This window comes from Anabrus simplex, chromosome 2, assembly GCF_040414725.1.
Source record: "Anabrus simplex isolate iqAnaSimp1 chromosome 2, ASM4041472v1, whole genome shotgun sequence".
In the NCBI taxonomy this organism is placed as follows: domain Eukaryota; kingdom Metazoa; phylum Arthropoda; class Insecta; order Orthoptera; family Tettigoniidae; genus Anabrus; species Anabrus simplex.
Genome location: NC_090266.1, coordinates 158,152,228 through 158,178,796, shown reverse-complemented (window position 1 = coordinate 158,178,796; position 26,569 = coordinate 158,152,228). Strand labels below are relative to the sequence as shown.

The following is a 26,569-nucleotide window of genomic DNA, read 5'->3' as shown; positions in this document are numbered from 1 at the left end:
AAACAATGACTTTAAAACACTTCTCTCAATATATATTTTTTTTGCAAGTTGCTTTACATCGCACCAACATAGATAGGCCTTATTGTGATGATGGGACAGGAAAGGCCTAGGAATGGGAAGGAAGCATGCGTAGTGTTAATTAAGGTGATAAAATGGGAAACCACGGAAAAACATCTTCAGGACTGCTGACAGTGGGGTTCAAACCCACTATCTCCCGAATACTGGATACTGGCCGCACTTAAGTGACTGCAGCTATCGAGCTTGGTATTATTTTATTTAACGGTATAGAAGCCACAAAGTATTCAGCATTCACATTTTGAAAGTTACCTACAGTATGTCAGTCTGGACTGCATTATGTTCTCCACAACAATAAGGAATAGCAGGTTTAGAAAAATCCAACTCTTCTATCTTGTTCATGATTGTCTTTATTATGCTGCCAGTCACAAATATGCATAGATATGCAGGATAGACCATAAACCAGAAAAAACAAAATTTTGCCCAAACGGAAACTTGTTTCAAAGTTCGTCTTAGTAGAAGGTCAGTTCATTTATCTACATCCAGAGCCTGAAAGGAACATGGAATTGTAATGGATGCTTTTCCTTATTTTCCTCTGGAACTGAGTCCCTGAGAAGTTCAAAAATCTCTTCAGGCACCCTGTTGTTCGAAATCATCTCCTGAAAAAAGTTGGCACTCTTCTTTGCTCTTCGAGGTCGTGTTTTATTGCTGTAGTCCACTGAAAAAAGTCCAAATTTCTTCCTGAAATGTGAGAAAAGCAAAATGAGAGAGCAAATTTCCATGTTTCCAGGAATTTTTATGATGAAATATATTACATGTTACTTAAATTGGAGCAACATATTGCACCCTGGTGGGGGTGTGATCAGCGTCATGCAATTGTAATTATGATGAATTATTGAGGAATATATATTTCATTGTCAGAATATATAGTATCTTACTGTACATACAGTAAGAACAGGCCAGGCCGAGATGGCAGGTTTCACCATACCACAGACTCTTGTCTCCAGTGAGATTAACAAACACAATGAGGGACAGAATTAGGTTTCTCAGAATTGGTGACAACAAGGAAAGACAGAGGACAACTTGTTGCCAAAGTTTTCATAGCCCCGGGCAGTCTTGGTAGTAGCAACAGCGCAGGGAGCCGGGTGCAAATTTCTGAGAAATGAGGGCGAGGTATCTCCATGTAACTCGCGGGAGTTGAAAGCGGGGTTGGCACTAGAAGAAAAAAATATGAGCCTTCCCGGTCACGTGGTTAAGGTGGACCAATGGAAAAATTCACTTGACCAAAGCAAGGCGACAACTTCGTATTGTAAGAAGCACTAGCGAGGCTAACTCCATGGATTAAACTGATAGAAAGAAGTCAAGTATCGATTCAGAATAAAGTGGAATTTAGGAGCCTTACTATACCATAAAACTTATATAAAGTTAATAATTACGGGAGATTGCATGGTGTAATTCTGAGAATTCATGGACGCTATTCGTTGATTGGCTGAAGGCAAAGGACGCCACAATAGAGCGCGAAACCCCGAGCCGGGATACGGCAGCTAAATTCGCGAATATATCCATTACCAGCGAACGATAATAGCTGAGAATAGGTATACAGCATTTGAGAACATAATTACATCATTGGATCATATATTAAAGCCACGGGCCAAACCGCAAACTGTCGTATGAAGATATCGGGACTGTGCATCCCAGGATGACCTCCATTGAACTCGGAAGAGAGGGGATACAAGTATAAATATGAGGTCGTACACTAGGACGCGCAAGGAAAGAGCAATTTGTCGGCAAGCCTGGAACCACACAGACAAAACTCCGAGAACTTCTAGAAATGACGGAGAGTGAGGAGCTGTCGTTATTACGGCACTCTGACCACTCTACGGCCGTCAGTACATCAGCGGAGGGCATAGCGCAGTTATCACAGCGCCGCCCCCCGCCAAATACCCCAACTGGCAATATATTGTTTAATAATAATATATTGCACTTGTCTGCAGGGTGGAATGCTACAAGCGCGCATAGCTTGTCGCTACCAGTCCTCGCTCGGGTCAATGACCCGGCCGAGCGGGAGCTGGAGGTGACTCAGCGCCTAGCGTGCTCCGAGAGCAGGAAACGAAATGTGCAGGAGCTGGGAGCAGACTTTACCCCTGACTCCCAGCAAATAAACCTGACGGGAAACGTTTACCTGACGGGGCAAGCTGTGCGTAACTATGCGTGCGCCACCACCACCACTACTACATACACCACGACATCTCCGATTACCACCCCGTCAGTACAAGCCAGCTCGCACATACCAGTGCAGCCGCTCCCCAATCGGCCGGCCAGCCACAGGGCTGGCCCCCGAAATAAGAGCAGGCGAAGCCTGGAAGCGGAGCTGGAGTGCGTGACGCTGTGCTCGGGCGACCGGGAACCGGGGCTAGCCCCTGATGTGCCGGAACCCGAACACGGGAAGGAACAGTCGTATGGCTCCATTGAGCTAGCGGCTGAGGAGGAACACGAAAACAAAATGGAGGCTACTCCTCCCCCCAACACGAACCGAACCCTCGAACCCAACCCAGTGGTCAGCCAGTCGGACGCCGGGAAAGCGGGACCCAGTTCCGCAAACCCGAGCGCGAAGACAACAGCGCACAAGGGAAGGAATAAGAGGGGGAAACGGACTCGGCAGATGGCGCCAACTACAGTCCAACCCCCACCCGGGCGAGCGGGAAACTCGGACTCGGAGTCGGACGAGGCCCCACTGGTGATCGACCTTTCAGGCGCATCCCGGGAGGCCGAATCTGAGAGCTCCGAGGGAGAGGGACCCAGCCAGCACGGGGTGACCGAACCCGAGGTCCCAGCCACCCAGCCGGGAAACCAGGGTGACGGCTTCAGGGAGGCAAAAGGGAGGAAGAGGGGGAAGGGAAAGGGGAAAGGAAAAGTAACCCAGCCCCTGAGCCGCAAGGCCCAGGCAGGCGGGAGAAATAAGCCAAGTACCCGAGTCGATAGTAGCACCGAAACATCTATCGGCTCAACCCAACCCCAGCACTCCACACACAAGAGGCAGACTCGTCAGAGTCCACCTCCACCACCACAACAAAAGAAACAGATCACCCGTAAGGGGTCAACCCCCCCACCCCTTACGGTATACACCACCAACACCAAGACACTCGAAACGGAGCTCCTCAAAAAGCTGCCGCATGAAGAGAGAAAATATTATTTCTCTAGGCCGAGAGTAGACGCACATTTAGCGATTCGGCTGCACATGACGAGCTTTGAGAGCTACGAAACCGCTATCGAGGTGCTAAAACGGCTGAATATTACATTTGTAAGAATATTGCCCAATAGCACTATGAAGCGGTTCGTAGTGAGGACCCCCGTTAACGGAAGTAATGCGGACGAAATCCAGCTTGCATTGAAAGCTCAGGATATCCCCGCATTCTCCGTTGTGCGGATGCGGGCAGGGAATAGGCCAGCCAAGGGCAACCTATTCCTAGTTGCAGTGGCGGACACCCCAGACGCGGACAATCTGCGGAAAATGCGGATGCTCGCGAACATGCTGGTGTCGGTCGAGCCATACCGCCCCCCAGCCACTGGCCCCCAATGTGGAGTGTGTCAGAGGCATGGCCATCCAGGGGCGGCGTGCCGACTGGAGCCCAGATGCCGCAGATGCGCCGCCTCCCACTTGTCCCGCGACTGCCCCCACGGCAACGACCCCGCGTACTCTAAGTGCGCTAACTGCGGGGGAAAACACGCGGCCAACTTTAAAGACTGTCCTAGCCGCAAGGACTACGAAGCCGCCCATCAAGGCAAAGGGCCAAAGGGTAATAAGCGTGGCAACCCTAAAGCCCAAGCAGGCCCCTCAGGCACAGGCGCTTCACGCAAGAAGAACCCAGGCCCATCAGGTACAAAGGACCCTTCAGGTCTCGCAGGCCCGTCAGGCACAAAGGGCCAAAAGCAAGGTCCTTCAGACAACCAGCGCCCATCAGGCGGAGGCATTTTAAATTTCAAGCCCGTACGGACGGTAGGCAAGCAAAACCACGGGCCCTCAGCCCAACCAGCCCCCACCACCGTCCGAGCTAAGACCTCAAGTAAGATCAACAAGAAGGCCCAGCCCCAGGAAACCAAACAAAGGCAGGTTAAGTCCACGCCAGCACTTCCCGAGCTACTAGAAGGCCCACCCCAGGCCAGCTCCACCCCCCGCAGAGAACCTGCCGATAGTCAGCCGGCATCCGCACCACCACCCCCCTCGCCCTCACCTCTCACCACACCAATCTCACCAACACAGATACAGGCACAACAGCCAGCGGGGAACATGGCAGTAAAGGCGTTCAGGGAAAGGATAGAAGAAATCCTGAAAACCTTCTTTCCGAACCTGAACCTGTCGGTAGCCATAACCACTGGGGTTATGATGGCCAACATGCTCCCCTACCCCTGGCTAAGGGACCTGGCTAATGCAATCTCCGAACTCCTAACCCCGGATGGCTGAACAACCCCACGAAGATAATAATAATAATAATAACAATAACACGCAGGAGCTTCGAGTTCTAATATGGAACTGCCAGGGCGTCAGATCTAGGAAATATGAACTCGAAGCCTTCCTAGCCGCGAACTCAATACACGTAGCTCTCCTAACAGAGACCTTCCTCCCTCCGGGGAGGAAGTTCACTATAAGAGGCTACAAAATGCACAGAAGCGATAAGGCTAACAAAGTTGGAGGAGTGGCAGTCCTGGTAAGGAAGGACATCAAGCACATGGAGGTAGACATACCAGAGCTGGTCACGCTAGAGGCATGTGGAATAGCCCTACCAGTGCAAGGAACACTCATAAATGTAATAGCAGCATACTCCAGACCGACAAGCCTTAACACTCAAGACATAGAAACAGTACTAGGGCTAAATCGAAACACAGTGCTAGGAGGCGACTTAAACTCGAAACACGCCACCTGGGGATGCCTGAAACCAAACCCGGCAGGCACAAGGCTGTATGACCACATGCTAACCCAGGACTATGTGGTAACGGCCCCCAGTGAGCCCACGTTCGTAGCACCGAACGATCACGTATCCGACATACTTGACATAGCCCTATTGCGACATATTCCTCAAAGGCATAGCATTAAGGTAGTGAACGACCTGGGGTCGAGGCACCAACCAGTGATATTTACACTAGATGCGAACCCAGAGGAATATGAGAAAAACCCCAGACGCCGGCTCAACTATAAAGCAGCCAACTGGGGCAAATTCGAACGCAAGCTAGACACACTCCTACAGGGAAGCGAAGGCATGCAAATAGACAGCACAGCCCAAATTGACGAAGCAGTCAAAACCCTCGTAGAAGCAATTCAAACAGCCACAACTGCGAGCATACCGCTAAGCAAACACAGAGAAACACCTCTTTTCGAGATTCCAGCGCACATAAAAGAGTTAATACGCAGACGCAATAGCCACAGGCGTAACTGGGCTCGACATCACAGAGACGAAGACCGCGAGATGAAAAACGAACTAAACATGGAAATACAAAAGCAACTACTCGAATACAGGTCGGAAAAGTGGAACAACCACCTCAAACTTTTCGACACCAACACCAGGCCAGTGTGGAACTTAGCGAGACACTTCACGCGAGAACCACACAACATCCCTACCATCAAGGGACCTAACGGCCCGGTATACGAGAACCGTGACAAAGCCGAAATCATAGCGGACTCCATAGAGGCGGCTTTCACCCCAAACGAAATACCATCTGACCCAGCCTTCATCAGGCAAACTGAGGCAAAGGTAGCAGAATTCCTTGAAAACGCACCTAAGCCGGAGGTTAAGAGGACAAATATACACGAAATTAAGTGGATTATAGGTCATCTTAACTCCAAGAAGGCGCCAGGCCCAGACGAGATCCAGAACATAATAATTAAGAAATTAACTCACAAAGCCCTAACACTACTTACCAGCATCTTCAACGCAATGTTCAGACTACAATACTACCCTGAACAATGGAAAAGGGCTAGGATCCTCGTATTTGGAAAACCAGGCAAAGACAAGTCAGACCCCAACAACTACAGACCCATCAGCCTTCTGGACGCCCTCAGTAAAGTATTCGAGAAAATACTACTGAAAAGGTTAATAGGGCATATCAAGGAAAAAGGTATAATTCGCAACGAGCAGTTTGGCTTTAGGAACGCACATTCTGCCCCACAACTGCTCACTCGATTCATAGAACAAGCCACCATAGGTCTCAACAAACGAAGAGACACAGGAACGGTTTTCCTTGATATCCAGAAAGCATTTGACAAAGTCTGGCACGAAGGCCTACTAGCGAAACTAATAGACCACGAATTCCACCCAGGCTATATAAGACTTATTAAATCTTATCTGGAGGGCCGAGAGTTCAAAGTAGACGTACATAACACGCTGTCAAGTACTCGCAGGATTAGAGCGGGCGTAGCCCAAGGGTCCCTTATCGGCCCAATCCTCTTCGTCCTGTATACAAACGACATGCCTACGACAGAACTCACTACCACACACCTCTACGCTGATGACACCGCTATCTCAGTTCAACATCCACAACTAGCGTGCGCTCGAAAGAGGCTCCAAGTAGCACTAAGAACTCTCGAGCCTTGGCTAACGAAATGGCGCATCAAGGTCAATGTTGACAAGTGCCAAGCAGTGCTGTTCACTAAGAAGAACAGACTCACACGCAAACCAGTCAACATAAAAGCGCTAAAGCTTTTCAACGAAGATATAGTGTGGCATGACAAAGTCAAATACCTAGGAGTAGTCCTAGACAGAAAGCTCACCATGCTACACCACATCAATGATATACAAAGAAAAGCACACATACGACTTAACCAGCTATATCCTATACTGAACAAAAAGTCCAGTATTAAAACGGAAGTAGCCATACACATGTATAAGGCCTTAATCAGACCAATAATCATGTATGCAGCCCCAGCGTGGGGGTTCACTGCAATGACGAACCTGGACAAGCTGGAATTAATACAAAATAAATGCCTACGAGCAGCGACCAGACTCCCTTTCGACACGCCAATACGCCAACTACGCAGTATTGCGAAAGTCAGCTCAATAAGGCACCAAATACGTAAACAGACACTAAACATGTACAGAAAGTCATGGAGTAATAAGATCAACCCGTTAATAAGCGGGATCGGACGCTACGACGTTGATCTGTACAAAAAGTATCCTACACCGAAAAACATTCTGTTCAGCCACAGGGTTGGGTGGGCGAGGGGCCGATAGCCAACCCACTCCCGCCAAGCTGACACCTATATACCACATACACCCACACACTGCAGACACCTATGTAAATATGTAAATATGTTTCAGCTGTCCTAGACCCAGGGACCAGGCGAGGAAGATTGACAAAAAGTACAACTTAAGAAGACGACGGCAACGCAGCCAGACGGCCAAGGACGTGTCAATCCACCCCCGCCCCCTACAGAGACATGGGAGCGGAACACCAGCCAGCGCCCTATAAACAGCCCTAATATCTATCTGTTATCTCTTTCCTATCTAGGTTGTAAGCTGGACATGAGAGCAGGCAAACAGCCGGCACTCCAATGAGAACTTGTATATACATATGCTATTAATAATCTTAGTTTTAGATCTGCAGTGACAAGTGTGTTCAAACAACACCGCATAGAGGGACATCGACAGGAGGAAGAAGATAGCCCCTTGCATGCAAGGCTTGGCTCTAATTCCCCCCTCTCCAAAAGGAGACTTGGCACCAGGGACTGCTGGCTGCTGGACAATGGGACGAACCTGTGGCCCAAAGCCCAGACGCTAGCAGACCCGAGCCGACCCGGCAGTGACAAGAAGGACTGATCCCCATAATAACAAAAATTGCAAGGAATTGGTTTATGTTTTGTGCATGTTACCTGTTCCTAACTAACATAACCTCTGGTCTTTTTCCAGCCCACATCCTTGCATGTGCTATCAAAAGATGTCAGGTTTTACATGTAGGCTCTTTCTTCTTTCTGCCTATGTGGTTTTTCCCTGACCCTTCAATACCATACCTTAACACTATCCAACCAATACAAACTTTGCCGTGGTAGCGAGTCTGACTCGGAAACCGGCAGATACTCCTTGTATCACTTCCCACTCTACCCAGCTATCTCTTTTCTACTTAGAAATTAATAGAATGTCGGAGGCCATGTAGATTGAGTCGATGGTCACGGCGGGGGAGCGGGCTACGGGGGCCCCCCGTAAAAAAAAAAAAAAAAAAAAAAAAATAGGACGCGCAAGTACTTCCGATATTGTGTTCGAGCCGTGACCACGCCAGTGGTGCGCAAAAAGTACTTCTGATATAGCGTTCGAGCCGTGACTACGCCAGGGGTGCGAGTGTGTACTTACGCAAAGTAGAGTTCGAAGTATTATATTGTTACATAGTACAGTGATTCATGACGTGATGTAGCTCATATTACGGTCTTGAGCAGTCTCCTAGTATGAAGTGTTTCAAATAGACAGGACTCAGTAAAGCCTAACTTACGGAGTGTGAGATTCTACCAACAGATTAGGAAGTGCGTTACATGAGAACGGTCCCGAGTGTTTATGTCACCTAGTAAACCGTCGATTCTAAACTGATACCTGGTCAGCTACATGAACGTGAGACGGGAAATTCAAGTGCGCGTACGGGCCGTTGTAAAGGGAAACCCGAGGTATCCCATGTTCCTAGTGTCCGGGAAAGGAATGAAGAATGTACATTTACATTAAGTGGGCTAGATACAAGGCCGAGAGTGTAAAATTTGTGAATAGAATTTAGGGTGGAAATTATTCCAAAGTGCAACAGTTAATTTATTTGTTTTTATTCAAAATGTGTAAAGTTGGAAAGGGTCAAGGATTAATTCTTCAAGCTGGCATGAATACCAGTGAAATGCATTGCTAAAAACCGGAGGGGCTATGGCTTCTCGTCCGGTTTTAGCAGACTACAATGGCAGAGTTGAGTACCTTTTAATATATTTATAGATTGCTATCGTTAGGGGAAGGAAATCATATTTTATCATGGTAACTTGATTGTGAAACGAGCCGTTACGGCTCGTATAAATTCAAAGATAGATAGACAAAGGGACAAATTAATATGTAGATTAGATCAAGCACTCATCATAATTTTGATTATTAAATAGAGTATAGTAGGGTTGAGTTGTTCATTCAAGTGCTTGAGTTGTTTGCTATAATATGGAGCACGTTTCACATAAAGATAATGTAAATATTCATTTAGAAGTGCTTCCAAAGTGGGTTTCCGTTATCGGAACTTTTATAGATATTAAGGCATGTTGTTAAGATAATCCAGAGGTAGGATTGCCAAGTGATTTAAATTGTTGTGGGACGGAATGAAGTCCATTGATTTGTGTGTAAATATCGCGAAGTTCGCCAGTGGACAAAATAATAATAGTCTGTACAAGTGTCGAAGTAGGACATTAGAATTTGGTAATGTGTAAAGGCGTGTTTAATAATAATCTTTGAGAATAAAGGCACGGGCCTAGTTGGATAGTATGATTGCAAATTAAAGTAATTTAAATGTGGAGATCACATGTGCCGTGAATAATTATAATTTGTGCAGTGAATCCGGTTTTTAGCGTTAATTTTGATTTAACGTTTTTGGACTCCATAATAATCATAATTTTGGTAGAAACGAGATAGGCACTTTTATAATATGGTCACGCTATGTTCGAGATCCAGAGGGATTTGAGCCAAAAGTTGAGATTTGGAGTTTTGTGGGACAGAAATCCGGCCCGAAATGAAAGTGAATTGTACTGATGTTGATGAAGAAATAGATGGATCTTAAGGCCCACATAGAGGTTGTATTTATATACCGGTGTATTGAGTGGCAGAATAGAGTCCACACACCGAGGGTTAATTTGTGAAAATGTTTTGAAGAGTTCCAATGGATAAATGGACTTCAAAATGGAAAAGGAAGGAATAATTTAACACTTGCAGAGATTGGAGGTATTTGCCCAACTGCGAGGTGTTATGGGATTTGAGAATTGTCTTAGGAGCATATGGTCTCCATGAATTAACGGCAGTACGAAAATAAGGTTGCGGGTTCGAAAACTATTATGTCCCGACCGATGTGAATTCGGATCTTGGTGATTTCTGTTTGGGAGAGAACGTATGTGACTAAATTATAAAGATGGGGAATAAAAATAAAGATTCTCGAAATAATACTAATACTAATAATAATAATAATATTCCAAGTAAATCATATCTGGATTGATTAGTGCCAAAATAAATCGGAATTGTAAAAGGGGTTATGCGTTAAACATATTAAGAGTGGAAGACCGTGTAACAGACGAAATTATTTTTTTAAAAATAATAATAATAAAAAAAATAACTACTTTTTTTTGAAGAAGAAGAATTTACTTTTTTTAAATTTGGACATAATAATGATGTTGGGAGTTGAAATGAAAAATTTGAGATTTTTAACTAATAATAATAATAATAATAATAATAATGATGAGAATATTTGAAGAAGGAGAAGAAGAATAATCAACGAAGGTACTTTTATTTATTTCAGATGAAAATAAAATAAAATCGCGAAAAGTTGAAATATTAGTCCGAGGATGATTACGGGTTACGATAATCATGATCTCCACAGATAATAATAATAATAATAATAATAATAATAATAATAATAATAATAATAATAATAATAATAATAATAATAATAATAATAATAATAATAATAATAATAATATTTAATAAAATATTTTTTTATTTTATTTATTTTTCTTATTATTTCGGAGGCTGTTGATGGATGATACTAGGGAAGTCAGCTGGCGAATTAACGAAATAATGTCAATTGGTTGTAAATAATAAGTTAAGTTAATATGTGTAAATGAAGGCAAATCCCTACATCTGGACCATTAGGTTAGAGTCCCTTTGTCGTATTCCTTCAACTAACGATTAGCATATCTTGGTTAGGAACCCGGGGAGAGTTTGTAGTTTCCCGGGTTGGTCTCATCTCAATTAAAGTAGAGGCGATAACATGGTCCATGTGATCGCGCCTACTTAGCCAACAGGTTATTGGTCCATGATCAAATATGGTCATGATGTTAACGAAGGTAAATCTGATACCTTCAGATATCAACGGTTCTACCACCAAAATGGAAGGGTGGTCAAAAGTGACAAACATTATGTAATCAATTTCAGGAATAATTTGCCAAATTACCGGCAAATCAAGGGTCAACAGATTTTGATTGTGTGTAAAATTTCATTTGTTTACTTAAATAAAATGCTCCTTTAGCATTTGCAAGGAAACAACTCCAGGTTCTTGTTCTTGTAAAATAGTAAACCCTTGGTGACCATTTAAATATCCGTCCCCATTCCTAGGACGGAGCCTTCATAATTTCCCTTTGATCTGAATATATATAATTGGTGTGTTTTTTTTATGATGAGCCTTAAAGATAAAGATTAGAGTGTCCCGTTCCACCCTGTAGTACTGATTGGATGGCGCCCTTACATTTAGTTTGAGATCTTATATCTCAAAATATTTTTTTATTGAGTATTAGTTGCGATGGATTCGGACCGTAACACTCCCTGAGATAAATGCTGGTTGGGACTCAGGTTTTGAGCGGGTACAATATGTGAGTGTGATAGCTGTAAACCACTTTTTGCATTTTGAATGTAAGATAAAATGCAAAAGTTACTCAATTTACTCAACATAAATGTGCAACTGATGATTTTTTTCTAATAAATCCTTATTCATATATTTTTTTTTTTTTTTTGGGGAAAATTGAACTGAGGAGTTTGTGCTCCCTTGGACTGCCTGCAAATGCTATTGTCTGTCAAGCTCAAATACCAGAGTTTGCTCCAGCAGTTCTGCAATGTATTTGGAGTCCTACTAACAGTTTAGAGACTACAGATATTTCAGTAAATTGGTTACAAGTTAAATGTAAGTGATCAGAGAACACGAATGACAAAACAAAATGTTTAGATATGTTCTATGCTTTCCTTCAATAGTGACACTGATTCATGAACATAACTTATGTTAATTTTTGTATATTTTCATTTTATTATTATGATTTTGCATCAGTATAAATTTGTCCTTTTTTCTATGTTATCCTTTAGGCTACAGCAATTTAATAAAGCAGCCTTTCAGTTTCATTATACTTTATATTAATTTTTATTCTCTGTCCAAATGTGATTTTAATTTCATACTAACATTATCAAAAACATTGCCTATTTATGAGAGTTTTTTTGAATGCTATTTGTTCAGGGAGTCAACCCATGAGGATCTTTTGCCCTTACTGGCACCATATTGTATAAACCTGCATATAATTGGAATTGCAGTAGTGTGGAATGTTGTGTGTGAGGAAAGGAAGATTAAGGACTTCACAAACAGCCAGTCCTCAGGCCAGGGATATTAATCATTACAATTAAAAACCCCTGACCCAGCCGGGAATTGAACCCGGGGCCACCGGGTGAGAGGCAGACATGTTTCGCCCTACACCGCGGGGCCAGACATTTATCAGAGTTAACTCAAATTATATGTTTTTCTTCAAAACACTATAAAATCCTAAATGAACAAATCAAAATGTGAAATTTATGATTTAAAGATGCTAAAAATCATTACTCCTAGTTAAATTACATTTTATTTTATATTGTTTGTAAGTGTGAGAGCTAAAGACATTTTCTGATCAATAATTAATTGTATGTTCATTATTTTACTTCAAAGTCAATTTTCCGTGTGAATATGGGTTCCGTGGGTACCCATCACCAAACTGGTACAGTTTGGAGTTATTGGTCCAATGTCCTACTAACGGTCCCACTAAAAATCCCAGGTATTGTCACCGAGATTCATATCTAGGACACTCGAAACTAGAAGCTAGTTAGTAACTAGAAGCGAGATAGTAGATCATTCCCATGTTACAGGTGTATAACACCGTTTGAGAAAACGAATGTGTTAGTAGAATAGGTAGCATGCTAATTCTAAAATAACATATGAAATAGTAATTAAAATAATAGCTCCAGATAAATTAATCATTTTAGTAATAAAAATTTATTTTTACTTGAATTTAGATTCTCAAAGTTGTCGACAATGTATTATGTTAACACAATGGGACACTGGTCTAACAAAGTGTCTCTGCTCAGAGAAGTGCTTCAGCTAGAAGGAACACATAATTTGAGAGTTGGAAGAGGAGTAGTAGAAAGAGGAGACAAGGATAAACATTAGAACAAAAGAGTACCTGTTATGCAATGCTGTCTGGATAGTTTCCTCGCAGACCCTTAGCATTTACAGATTAACAATCTTGGCTGCGAATGGAGCCCTTTACCTTATCTCGTAAATGTTTCATTAGATATATGTTAGGTGAACGTAGTGGCCACATTATGTTGTGGAACTCTCCAAAATGCTAGTTTGGAATGCCCTGGACTCAATTAGGTTTATGTATTGTCCTGTTGGATCAACATACCACACTGCAGAGCAGTGGGGTACATTGCACCATTGGGTTTGCACCATACCCAGTTTCAGCAATCAACTCATCAATTTTTCCCATTATTGAAGCTGAATTCGTAACCGATCATTGATCCAATCATTTTTTGGCTCAGCTGCTGCTGTTGTTGTTTTTGATGATGACGACAATGATGATTATTATTTATGATTATTTACTGCATGATTTCAAAATGTTATACATCATAATATTTATCTGGAAAATACTAATGAAAATCTTCAATAACAAGTTCTGTTCTAAGGTAACAATTCACAATTTTATTTGATTTTGAAATCCAGTCTCCCTTCTTTGCAATCGGGAAGTTTTCTGATTAGTTTATCATTGAAATTAACAATGTTTTCAGTCATTACCTTCTCTATGCTTAACATGTCTAAAGCAGCAAGGGGGTCTTGTGTCGTACTTCTCAGAGAAATTTTCACTCTTTTCAGTGCAGAAAAATGCCTCTTAGACTGAGAATTAGTCGTATATGTAGTGAAGATTATTTTGAGGGGAGTGGATACTTCTGTATAGGAATAGCCAATTTCTGTATCCAAATGATTTTGTATATATGCACAATTCCTGAGATATTGTGGAATTCTTTCCTTTCAAACAGAACAGATAATTGTATGTTCAGATTTCTTTACACAAGAATGGGTAAAACGATTTCATGTTCTGGTAAAAAAAATTGTATGAATTTTTATTGAGTTAAAAGGGGAGAAATTTTACAATTTTGCTGCCAACAAATACTTATTGAATGCAAATCTCTCCTTTACCTTACAAGAAATCGTAACAGATACCTCCATTGCTGAGACGGGATTTTGTGACTCAATTTTTTTTTCTTCATGGGAAGAGGCTCTTCCTGCTGGTGCATAACAGAAGGAAGTTTCTTTCTTTTGTAATTAGCGGGATTGGCAGCTGGTTATTTAAAATAGCCTCACAAGGTATAATGCGATGAAGAGTTCAAGTCCTGCTAATTCAGAGTACGAAGAATCCCTGTTGTTCCTCCAACAGTTCAATGTAAAATTGCTCAAAGTATTCTATTGGACTCCTCTTATTTTAAAAAACAGTATTAACTTATGAGCTATGAAAACCTCATTTTATACTTGACTCTATCCGTTGTAGGTATGGATGTTAAGTTACTCACTCTTGCCATTCAGAACTGTTTTCGACTGCTCTAGAATGCATTCTGTTAATACTTCAGCATTTTGTGCTTTTAGGTTAAACAGTTCCTGTGATCCTACCTGCACAGCACCATCCAATTCATAATGAAAAAGCAATAACCAGCTGCGAATGACTTGATACATCAGTTGTATCATCCAACATTATGGACCAAAATTGAGATGGTTTTATTTCAGCATATATTTTATTGTGACAAATCTCGAGGATAAATTCTAGTAAATTCCAATAATCCTCTAAAGATGGCAGGATTTGATGTCTATGAGGTTCCATCATGACCACGTAATGGAATTTCAAAGTTCTTGCAAAATTTGATGCAGGCAGTAATTCTCGAGAAAACTTCTCAATGTTTTCTTACTTTCTCATTGTGTTTGTTTGCTGTCAATAAGCATCCCAACAATATGCATCAATGAAACACAGTAATATAAAAAATATTCTGCAACACCAAAATTAATACTGTATTTGACACTGTACAGAGAACACAACAGACATGAGAAGGGCAAATTCTCTCCCTGTTTCATATACGATCACCTGCCACCAGGGATGGATTAGATTAAGACAGAATATTTTTGGCTTAGATTTGGTTGAAAATTGTAATTCAATTGTTACTTCTATGTTAAGGAATATACATACATTATAACCATCTACCTCAATTTAGAGCTGCATGTTGTGGACTTGTCATACTTACGTGTAACCCTGATTCCATTCAAAGTTGTCAATTAGACTCCAGGCTGTATAGCCGATTACATTGCAGCCATCCACATTGATAGCCTTCAACATTTCACTTATGTAACCCTATAAAAATGAAATTATTATTAGAACAGAATTTTATGCATATAGAATGGAATAGTAACACTTTGGTCTCAATCACAGATTATGGGGTAGAGAGTATCTATTGACTGTAATATTTCCTGATACATCCATTTAGTTATGTAGTACTTTATAATACTCAATACATTTTAAATATCAAAATGTTAAAAATACTAATTAAAATATAAGTTATATATATATATATACTCCGTTGTCCTTTAATATTAAGAAGTTATTCAAAATATTCCTTCCATCTGTCTAGCCAAGCACTAGGATTTATAATGAGTTCACACAATTTACCCAAAATACCATTAATTTCCTTTTTCCATCCCTTTCTAACCTTTTTTTTTTTAATCATTCCAGAAGGTATCCCTTTCTTTTCACCTAACCATTCCAGGTCATTTCCAAAGTCTTCTGTGTTATCATGGACTTTAGAATTATTTGTTTTGCTCTATTTATTTCATTTAAGTGCTTTTCTTCACCTACATAATTTCTTGTTTTGATCCATTTTTGATACATTCTTTTTACATTTCTTTGTTATATTGACCACAGAACTTACCGAGTAGAATTCCACTCGCCCGTTGTCATTTAGCTGTCCTTCGTCTGAATAGCCATTTTCTGTTATAAACACAGGAGGATTGTTGTATTTTAATCTAATGTAGTTAAGCATTTTTCTCATCCCCCATGGCACTACCTGAAAAACAGATCAATGTACTGGGTTGAAATTTCAGTCACAATCAAACAAATGCTATTCTGGAAGGAAATTATGGAATATTTCTGTACTGGAGTGGAAAGGCAAGTAAAAGAAAATATAGGGAGAAATTTAACTAATTGTAGAGTCAAAGAATATATAGTACAGTATAATAAGGTGTTAATTACACATCTCCTTACTGAGTGAGTTGGTCATTCGGTTAGGGTTGCATAGCTGTGAGCTTGCAACTGGGAGTTGGTGGGTTTCAAATCCTAGCATCGGCAGTCCTCAAGAGGGTATTCCATGGTTTCCCATTTTCACACCAGGCAAATGCTGGTTGGGGCTGTACCTTAATTAAGGCCATGGTAGCTACGTTTTAAATCCTAGCCCTTTTCCATCCTCGTGTCATCAAAACCCTTTGATGATAGTGTGGTGTTAAACTGCTTGAAAAAGAAAGACAACACTTCTCTTTTGAGGTGGTGCCATAGGTAATGAACCTACAGGAAATATTTGGGAAGTGCTGCAGCAAAACTAAGAGCAAGGTATAACTTCATAAGTAGAGCCTCGATCTTTATGCAGTAATAGAATGGATTGCAACTCTGTGCGGACAGTTTGGACTGAGTGAAGAGTGAATTGGACCCGCAGTTAGGGTCATGTAGCTGTCAGCTTGCATTCAGGAGTTCCAATCCTACCATTGGCAGCCCTGAAGGTGGTTTTCCGTGGATTCCCATTTTCACTCCAGGCAAATGCTGGTTGGGGCTGTACCTTATTAAGGCCATGGCCGCTAACTTCCAAATCCTAGCCCTTTCCCATCCTTGCATCACTGAAAACCTTCAATGTGCTTGTGTGATGTTAAAACACTAGCAAAAATACAACAGTTTTGTGTTCAAAACATGGGTGTGATAAATTATTGAGCTGTTTCTTTTTTTTAAATTTGCTTTATGTCGTACCGACACAGATAGGTCTTATGGCAACTATGGAATAGGAAAGGGCTGAGAGTGGTAAGGAAATGGCCATGGCCTTAATTATGGAACAGCCCCACCATTTGCCTCATGTGAAAATGGGAAACCATGGAAAACCATCTTCAGAGCTGCTGACAGTGGGGTTCGAACCCACTATCTCCCAAATGCAAGCTCACAGCTGCGTGACACTAACCGCATGGCCACTTGTTCGGTTTCAGCTGTTTCAAACTAGCATAGAGTATTTAAAATGTTTTATCATCAAAGAAATCAAAATTCTATTGTTTTTGTTGGGATATCCTCAAGGAAATAAATTCATTGACCCAAAATGCTGCATGTTCTGCAATTATATTCCCTTGAACAATGAGAAACATGTATGTCTTTCAGGAGTGAAAAAAAAAAAAATTACATCGAACGGACTAGGAGCCCACACTAAAATCATTCAATATCTGACTACAGGCACGTTGTTTGGGATCGTCTTCAGATTTTTTCAAATGCGTCTCAGTGCTTCCTGCTAGCTGAAACAACATGTTAGATATTTATCTTGTAAGACCTAATGACTTATGTGTTAGTTGTATGGGAATACACTATGCCACCAGTAAGCAGCAGAATTAAATATCCCTTGAACCCTAAACCAGATGGGGAAAAATTAAAAGTATATCAGTATACAAAAGCTGGCAGATTTGAATTTCAAGAGTTCTTACCATAAGTATGTATGCTCTGATGGGGGCATCTAAATGAGATGTGGGATAGTTTTTTGAAAAGGTCTACTGAACCGTTTGTGCCTTTTAAATTACTAAACTAGAACCCAGATCTGGAGCACTACAAGCAGGACAATTATTAGGAACTTTGAAAGGTTAATAAGAAAAGCAAAAACAAAGTACACTTTCACTCAGAGCATGCGATTAGATTTCATGAACTGTCTAAAGAACCTGCTTCTGGAAATAAAGCTGCTCATGATAAATGCATGAAATATAATATACTTTCTTTCAGGGAAGTGGGCTGAGTGACTCAGATGGTTGAGGCGCTGGCCTTCTGACCCCAACTTGGCAGGTTTGATCCTGGCGCAGTGTGATGGTATTTAAAGGTGCTCAAATACGTCAGCCTCAAGTTGGTACATTTATTGACATGTAAAAGAACTTCTGCAGGACAAAATTCCAGCACCTTGGCATCTCCAAAAACCGTAAAAGTATTTAGTGGGACATAAAACAAAGAACATTAAAATTCTTTATACTTATGTTAGAAAAAGGAAAGGTTGATGATGATTGTTATTTAAAGGGGCCTAACATCTAAGTCATTGGCCCTTCAAAGAAAGGAACCAACTACGACGTGTCGATGACAATGTCCACACGATGTGATGTGATTCATGATAATTTATTAATAGCTAATTAATTGAATGCTTGATATGGCAATGTATCCTTCCAGGTTAGAATGTCCAAGAATGATTGGTCTACAAAAAATGTCCAGGAGTAAATAGTCCAGTACTGTTTATGAGCTGGTGAGAGCAGAATAATTAGGCAAAATTTGACCAGAAGGAGAGAGAGAGATTGATAGGACACATTTTGAGGCACCAAGACTTGTTTTGCTATTTTTTAGAGGAAGTTTAGTATGCGAGAACGGTAGGGAAAGGCCAAGCCATGAAAATTACAAACAGCTTAGAGTAAATATAAGATGTAGTAGTTACGTAGAAGTACAAGGTTCTTCCATTCTTCTCTCAGCATGATGACAATTCTCTTGAGGAATATGTCTAATCAGTTGAAAGGACCTGAATAGGGTAATATGCAGCTAATTGCATTCAGTTTGTGCAGATACATGGAGCCCGTTTACCCTCAGAAAGTCATCTCCTAATAGTTGAGCAGTCAAAGTTGCTCACCTCTATGCTGTTACTCTGATGCACTGATTCTGATGTGGCATTCTCACCCTTGGTCAATTGTTACTTGGTCTGTCAGTCACATAATTGGTCTCACTGTGCTTCCAAGACATAATGTCCACAGTGACATAAAGTCCTAACATTTAACCCTGAAATGGTATGACGTCCTGATTCTTATGAAACGTAACACAAATTTAATTCTATAGAACAGGTTTCTGCGCAGACTGTACTGGCCCTCCCAATGTCTTCCCCCACTCAACTCACAAGGTCAGTGCATGTGCAACCGTCATGCTGGCAGCTCTTGTTTTTAAACTCTTGATGTCAGTTCATGAATGTTAGAAGATCATACCAATGATGTAACTATTTTGTGTAGTGTTGTGTTTCAGTTTTAGTTTAATTCTTATATCAAATCTTCATTGTTGTTGACTTGGTGTGTTGAAAATTAGTGCCATAGGCTATATTAAGTACATATTTTTATTTGTTTTGTCAAGTTTTGTGTTCTTTTTGTTAAAATGGCTTTGTCACCATTGGAGATTGACAAACTTTTAAATGATGATAGTTTTGATACCGATGAAGATGAAGGAGTTAGTGGAAGTGAGTCAGAAAATAACAATTTAGCATACTCTGGGAGTGATGACCATATACCTTCATCCTCAGATGATGAATTTTGTGAACAATTGAAGAGAAAATGTCGTGGTCATTCAAAAATGAAAAGGATTCAATGTACACATCAGGAGAGTTGTTGGCCCATACAGTGTTATTACACAAGTTCTTCACACCTCTGGTCCCTCTGGTAGTTGTGGGACAAAATCTGTTATACATCTATCTGCTGAATCAAGTAGAACTACTACTACTGGTTCTTCAGGATCTGCAAGCTCGACTCCATAACGAACAACCAATATAATCAAAGGAAAAAACGGTTATTCCTGGACTGAAAATCCTCCAACCATAAGTACAAGAAATACCCCTAGAAATATTGCGAATATCCGACAATGGCCTAAAGGTAGAGGTAAAGATGTTCTAACCCCTTTAGATGTGTTTCAGTTGTTCTTTACTAACACTATGGCAAACTCAATCGTTACTCATACAAATGAAGAAATAGTGAGAAAACAAGCCAACTTCAAAACAATTCAGTTTTTAAACCGTCAAATTTCTCCCACAGAGGTAAAGGCACTCTTGGGTATACTGATATTCTCTGCTCTCAACCAAGGACGGCCGTACCTTATGTGCTGAAGTGCTGCAGCACATTGCCTATTGGGAAAATAAATTAGTTTAAAAATATTATCTACAATCAAATACTGTACTGTACAGTGCATTGGAAAAGACATCAGCCAAAGAATAGGACATTATTCAACTCCCCTCACAACCAGATAACTACTGGTGTGCTCCACGCCGGGTGCTGTGCGATCACAGCTCAGCGAGCTTTTAGCCAGAAACCTGGAACTCTGCCTTTTGCGCATGCATGCCGAACTCTTCCGATACAAAGAGAATGTGTTCCGATAGGCTGTTGAAACAACAGCCAAGACATCACTTCACAGCGATTCTTCGTTCGACCACAGAGAGGCAGCAATTGCACTAGTCACACTTGCATTACGACCGATATGAGAACGTGGCAGCTGGCACCCTCTTGACTCAGCGGTAGTATTTAAGAGAGGATCTATCAAAGCAAACGGGAAAACAAAATACTATAGAGCTGTTTGCGCCAGGTCTTTTAATACCAAAGAGGATAGAATACTACCAACTTGCCTATTCCATAGTCACATTTGTAAATCGATGAACTATAAAAATTGTACTCTTTATGCTGTCAAAATAAGGACAAGATATTGTGATTTTCTTTAATTAAAATGTCTAGTTTATAAATGACACTATAAAAACATAACATATAATTCTGCATTACGACGTTGCTGGTTTTATTTCAATGATGTTGGTAACATTGGGAAGTTCTGTTTTTGCGCGCTCACACCAAGTGTTTGAGATCGTGAATATTTTGCCATTGCAGGTGTTATTGTGTGTTTAATTATATATTTTTATATGAGGAATGTGTGTATGTGTTGGGGTTGTTTGCGTGTTTGTTCAGTGTGGAATACTCAGTGAAGAGCCTCTTGAAAACCACATACCGGTATGTTTCTAAATATTTTTATTTTTTGGAGTGGGGATGGGTTACAGCACACAACTGATTTTCTGCACCAGCTGCCACTGCTCTCCACAAGGACAATAGCCTAAATACAGCAATAATGTTTGATCTTTCTGTAAGTGGTAATATTTACAGAGTTTGCTTTAGTGAATGGTCTATATCTCACCATGGATGAGCTGCTGCTTGCATTTAAAGGCAGATGTCCATTCAAAATGTATATGCATAAAAAGCCAACTAAATATGGCTTAAAAATTGTTAAGGTTTGTGATGCTGGTTCGAAGTATGTGTTCACAACCGTTCCGTTGGCTGATGAATTGCTCAAGGCTCCTTATAAGCTGACACTTTTAGGAATGATCCACCTAAACAAAAGAAGCAGCAGATCCAGTTCTTCCTAGGATGGATAAAAAGAGAAAAATTTGTAAGTTATACCCTGCTGAAAAGCAAAGAATGACAGCCAACTACTGCAGGAAGTGCGACACTGCATTCTGCATGTAGCACCGTGGGGATGTCTGCAAAAACTGCAGCGCCTGAATCAACTGCAGTGCCTGAATCAACTGCAGCATCATCAAGACATCATATCATTGCATGTAGGATTTTTTTGAGCTAATACCAAAACTTTTTTTATCACTTAGCCCTCTGTTTTAATATACAATTCATTTTAAAAATTAAATAAAGTAGTTTCAATTTTAAAACATTTTTTTGATGGACCTAACTGCTAGGTGACGTCGACGACTGAAGAATGCTTGACATTGTTCCTCAATAAACTTTTCTTTTATATTAAATGCATTTTAAGCTTTTAAAGGTATGTAAAATTAAAATATGTTCTATAAGTTTTGATTTTTCATTTCCATCTTAACAAAAAAATTCTCAGGATTGTAAAAAATATGGCATCATACCAATGAAGTAACTTTTAAGTATCATACCATACCAGGGTTAATTCACTATATTCAATTGGTCCAATACATGAAAAACCTGACAAGTAAGTTGTCCAGCAGATAATAATGTTCAGTATATGAAAATGTCCAACATGCAAAAACGTCCAACAAATGAAAATGGTCCAGCAATACTTTATCATTACTGTGATGTTGGAATATCATAAAATTTTTCATGAACTGGATGCAATGTCCCAAACCAGAAGAACAAACCCATGTTGTTACATCAAGGTAATCATTACCATTGCCATTTTGCGAGCTGTGGGGGTTTCTGTTTCCAGTAGTAATTGCCTTTCAGTGTTTATGGTTTTCTGTAAATGATCATCTCTACAAGTGTAGATAGTAATTACATTCATCATTTTCAATCATGAATAAGTTTGTCAATTATTGGTGAAGGAATCTTCCCGTTCTCACTGAGCAAATTGGCCATATGTTTTCAGTCACTTAGTTGTGGGCTTGCATTCGGGAGAAGGTGGGTTCAAACCTAAATGTCGCCAATATGGATTATGGTTTTCCATGGATTCCCAGTGCCACACCAGCAATATGTTGGAGCTGTACCTTGGCCACGGTCACTTCCCTCCCAATCCTAGATCTTTTATCTTGTATATCGTATCGTTTGCCATAAGTCGGTGTGAAGAAAAACAAAGAGCAAAGAAGACATTTAAAAATACAGCTTCCCTTTCTTTAGAGCATGATGGTAAGAGTTTTTTGTGGAAAATAGAGAACACAAATTATCCATTTAGGTAATTTGCAACAAGCAAAAGAGCTCACCCTTAGCCAGTTCGAATTGGTAGTTGGCCATGAGGCATCTTCACTCACAACCACCCCAGAGTCTCGTTCTCTCGATGGTTTCTCTCCATCTTCACCAGTGGTTGCAAGAGTGCTGGTGTAATGATTCAGGCCAAAGAAGTCACATGATCCTGAAAATTGCATACATCTCTGTTTAAGTAAATCTGCATTCTTGTATTTCATTCCATTCTCTAATCTTAAAAGAAGAGTGAGATAAAATACAAAAGTCAATAATTAAGGATATTCTGCTCTTTGATACTGAGTTTGAATGATTTTTTTTTTTTTTTTTTTTTTTTTTGCTAGGGGCTTTACGTCGCACCGACACAGATAGGTCTTATGGCGACGATGGGATAGGAACGGCCTAGGAGTTGGAAGGAAGCGGCCGTGGCCTTAATTAAGGTACAGCCCCAGCATTTGCCTGGTGTGAAAATGGGAAACCACGGAAAACCATTTTCAGGGCTGCCGATAGTGGGATTCGAACCTACTATCTCCCGGATGCAAGCTCACAGCCGCGCGCCTCTACGCGCACGGCCAACTCGCCCGGTAAATTGAATGATTTAAGGACAAATAATATCATCAAATGTTCCCTGGTTTTGACAATTAGCTTCCACTGGAGGATATCTTTGATATTCAGCTTTCAACCAAATCAGTCTACTCCCAGACTGAAGGAAAAGGACGAAGTGAAAAGCCACGATTTTCAAAGCTCTCAAAATCCTAATATAGGCCTTACACAACATAAAACCTTAACCATTTAGAATGACATATGGTCAATAAACAACTCGACTCACCTCCAACAGTGTTCAAAACATAGGTGAATCCATAGTCGAAAAGTAAGTGATTATGAAGATGTAATTTCTCATTTATAATAATCAAAACTTGCAATGTCAGTGATGGTTAACAAAACCTGTTGTACTTTTGTTATTATGGCAATTGATTATATGATTTCCAAAATGGTGTAATGATTCATTTTTTCGTATCTGTCATTAATATCTATCATATGTATTATATGTTGTATAATGTAATGTGTATAATTTGTATGTAGTGATTGTCATATTGTAACTTAGTTTATAATATAATTCTTCTTGGAAGCCGGTATATAGCAAAGGATAGTGACAGGACTATATCAGGATTTCACGATTTAAAAGGCCTAAAGAGTTTCAAATCTTCAATAATTGGAGTTGATGAATTTTTTTTTTTTTATTTCCTTCTAGGCATGTTATTTTTTATATCAAAGACAGAGGCAGGCATGTATACCTACTGCACCATCACTGTATTGTCCTACAAAGAAGGCTTGCAGTGGTGTCTCAATAACGCACTAGCCACCAGCATCTTCAGAAAGTGTGGCAATCCAACTAACAAGCCCGCTGCCACACTAGGGCGAAATGCTGGTAATTTAATGACTGAAAAGGTGTAAAGTGCTTGAATACCATTATTTTCTTTTCTTTTTGTATGGTCACAATGGCTGTGATAGTACGTGTCACCACAGAATTACAGTGGTGTGACCATATTTGGTCGTTCAGTGACAACAGCATTGATCTCATAATGAGTTAAAATTGAATGGTGGGTTCAATAGTTGGTTCATATCCACACAGAAAGAGGTTATAAAATTATGGGTTGAAAGAAAACAGTAATGATATAAATGAAGAATGGAACTGTATTCTGAATTTGAGCACAAAATTATACTAATCTGAGAACATTATTATTAGTGAAGTCTCTAATGAATTAGTACTTAAGGGGTGGAGCTTCGATGGTTGTCAGAGGGGTGGCAGCCCACAACATCCGGAGTAAATAGGGTAAACTCATCCAGAACAGAGATACCAAACTCAAGAAATGGTATGACCGACTTTAATTGTATTCTTCCAAACTCACAAGGAGAACTTCAAATGAAACAATGTGGAAAGGATGATTTGTCGATCATGCCTTCACTTCAAAATACATTGGCACAATCTGTCTTAAGGGCAGATCTATCTATCTATCTATCTATCTATCTATCTATCTATGTAGGTCCTTTCAAGGTTCAAATGCTTGAATGTGGGCCTATCATTGCAAAATGTTTATTACCTTGGGTGAATTTTTTACTGGACAATATAATGGTGGGACAGGCATTGACAACATTCTCTCCCCCCCCCCCCCCCCCCGTCAATTTCATGTCAGCCAGACTGAGTGGCTCAGACGGTTGAGGCGCTGGCCTTCTGACCCAACCTTGGCCGGTTCGATCCTGGCTCAGTCCGGTGGTACTGAAGGTGCTCAAATACGTCAGCCTCGTGTCGTTAGATTTACTGGCACATAAAAGAACTCCTGCAGGACTAAATTCCGGCACCTCAACGTCTCTAAAGACCTTGAAATAGTAGTTAGTGAGACATGAAGTAAATAACGTTATAATAATTATTATTAATTTCATGTTAGTTAAGTTCCATTATTGTCGGCCTCGCGGTCTAGGGGTAGCAAGCTTGCCTCTCACCCAGAAGTTCTGAGTTTAATTCCTGCCTAGGTCTGGGACTATTACTTAGATCTCAGGGCTAGTTCAATATCCATTCAATCTGTGTGAAAACAATTCCGGTGCTATCTGATGATGAGACAGCAGCCTCGGTATAAAAGGGCAAGAATAACAGCCAAGAAGATTCGTCGCGCAGACCGAGTGTCATTTCATAATCTGCAGATCTTCAGGCTGAACAGATTAAGGGCCATAAGAGCTATAGTGGAAGCAAAGCTCAATAATAATTCATTTGTCATCACTTCAAAGATTTGCAACAGGTTTCGCCAGCTGGCACATTACTACCGGGTGGTACAGCTATGCTTTTTTTCTCAAACATATGCAACCTTCTGGGAATGTATTTGATGCAATATCTCATATCAATTTTATGTACACTTAGCCCGATAAGAGGCGTCCCCACACAATGCAAACACCACAAAAGAGGCAGTACGTGAGGCCCATCTCATAAACACTGTACCCTTTTATTTAGACCAGCGTACAATTCTCTAATCATTTTTGCAAAATGTTACTTACTGTATAAACTATATCCACACTTGTAGCTGTTAGTAGAGAACTGCGCACGTGATTGGTCCAAGAGGCCATTTTCTTATGGTATAAAACAGCAGTTACAGCATCATAGAAAACGTGATAGTTTAGGACCAATTACAGACATGTAAATTTCTGTCATTTTGTACAGTCCCATCATATTGTAATTGATAGATATGTGTTTTTCACAGTATTTTATAATCTAAGACACTTAAATGATGTGCAACAGATGTGATAGCTTATGCCATGTTATTACTACTGTTAGAGCATTCAATAAAGGCTTACAACTGGCTCTTAAGGCTACAAGTAATTTTTCAAAACAAGAACATTCACTCTCCTTGTGAATACAGAATAATAATGCTTGAGCATACACTATTGAAGTAGCTGCATTGAATTATACATGGTAGAGCATTATACTGTAGAGCAGTAAGGGTTCACATTATCCTTCACTCATGCCGTTTTAATTTTGTACTTTGGTAGGCTTCCTTTATGAATACTTGACTTTTCTGAAGTCCCAGATGTCCTTATAAAGCAATTATAATAAATTCCGCCACATAAGCACCGACTACAGACAAACGCATTGTGAATACCGAATAACAACACTGAAAAATCACTGGTGATGTTATATGTCCACCTTGTCAATGCTAATACTAAGGCAGACATATGACATTACCAATGATTTTTCAGTATTGTTATTAGACATACAGTAAGTCAATACAGACCAAATAAATCATAATTATTAAAATAATAAATTTGTGAATTC

General features: G+C 40.4%; 1 protein-coding gene across 2 annotated transcripts in view; it reads right to left on the bottom strand.

The window, feature by feature from the left end:
- Positions 1–402: 402 nt before the first annotated feature.
- LOC136863953 (myrosinase 1) overlaps positions 403–26,569 on the bottom strand; it is a 132,649-nt gene continuing 106,482 nt past the window's right edge. For both annotated transcript variants that reach the window (XM_067140406.2, XM_068226117.1), the window contains exons 9-12: positions 22,770–22,918; positions 15,972–16,106; positions 15,291–15,397; positions 403–756 (exon numbers count right to left, since the gene is read on the bottom strand). In XM_067140406.2, the coding sequence (XP_066996507.2) occupies positions 552–756; positions 15,291–15,397; positions 15,972–16,106; positions 22,770–22,918 (596 nt within the window). In that variant the 3' untranslated portion in view covers positions 403–551. The remainder of the gene's footprint in view (positions 757–15,290; positions 15,398–15,971; positions 16,107–22,769; positions 22,919–26,569) is intronic.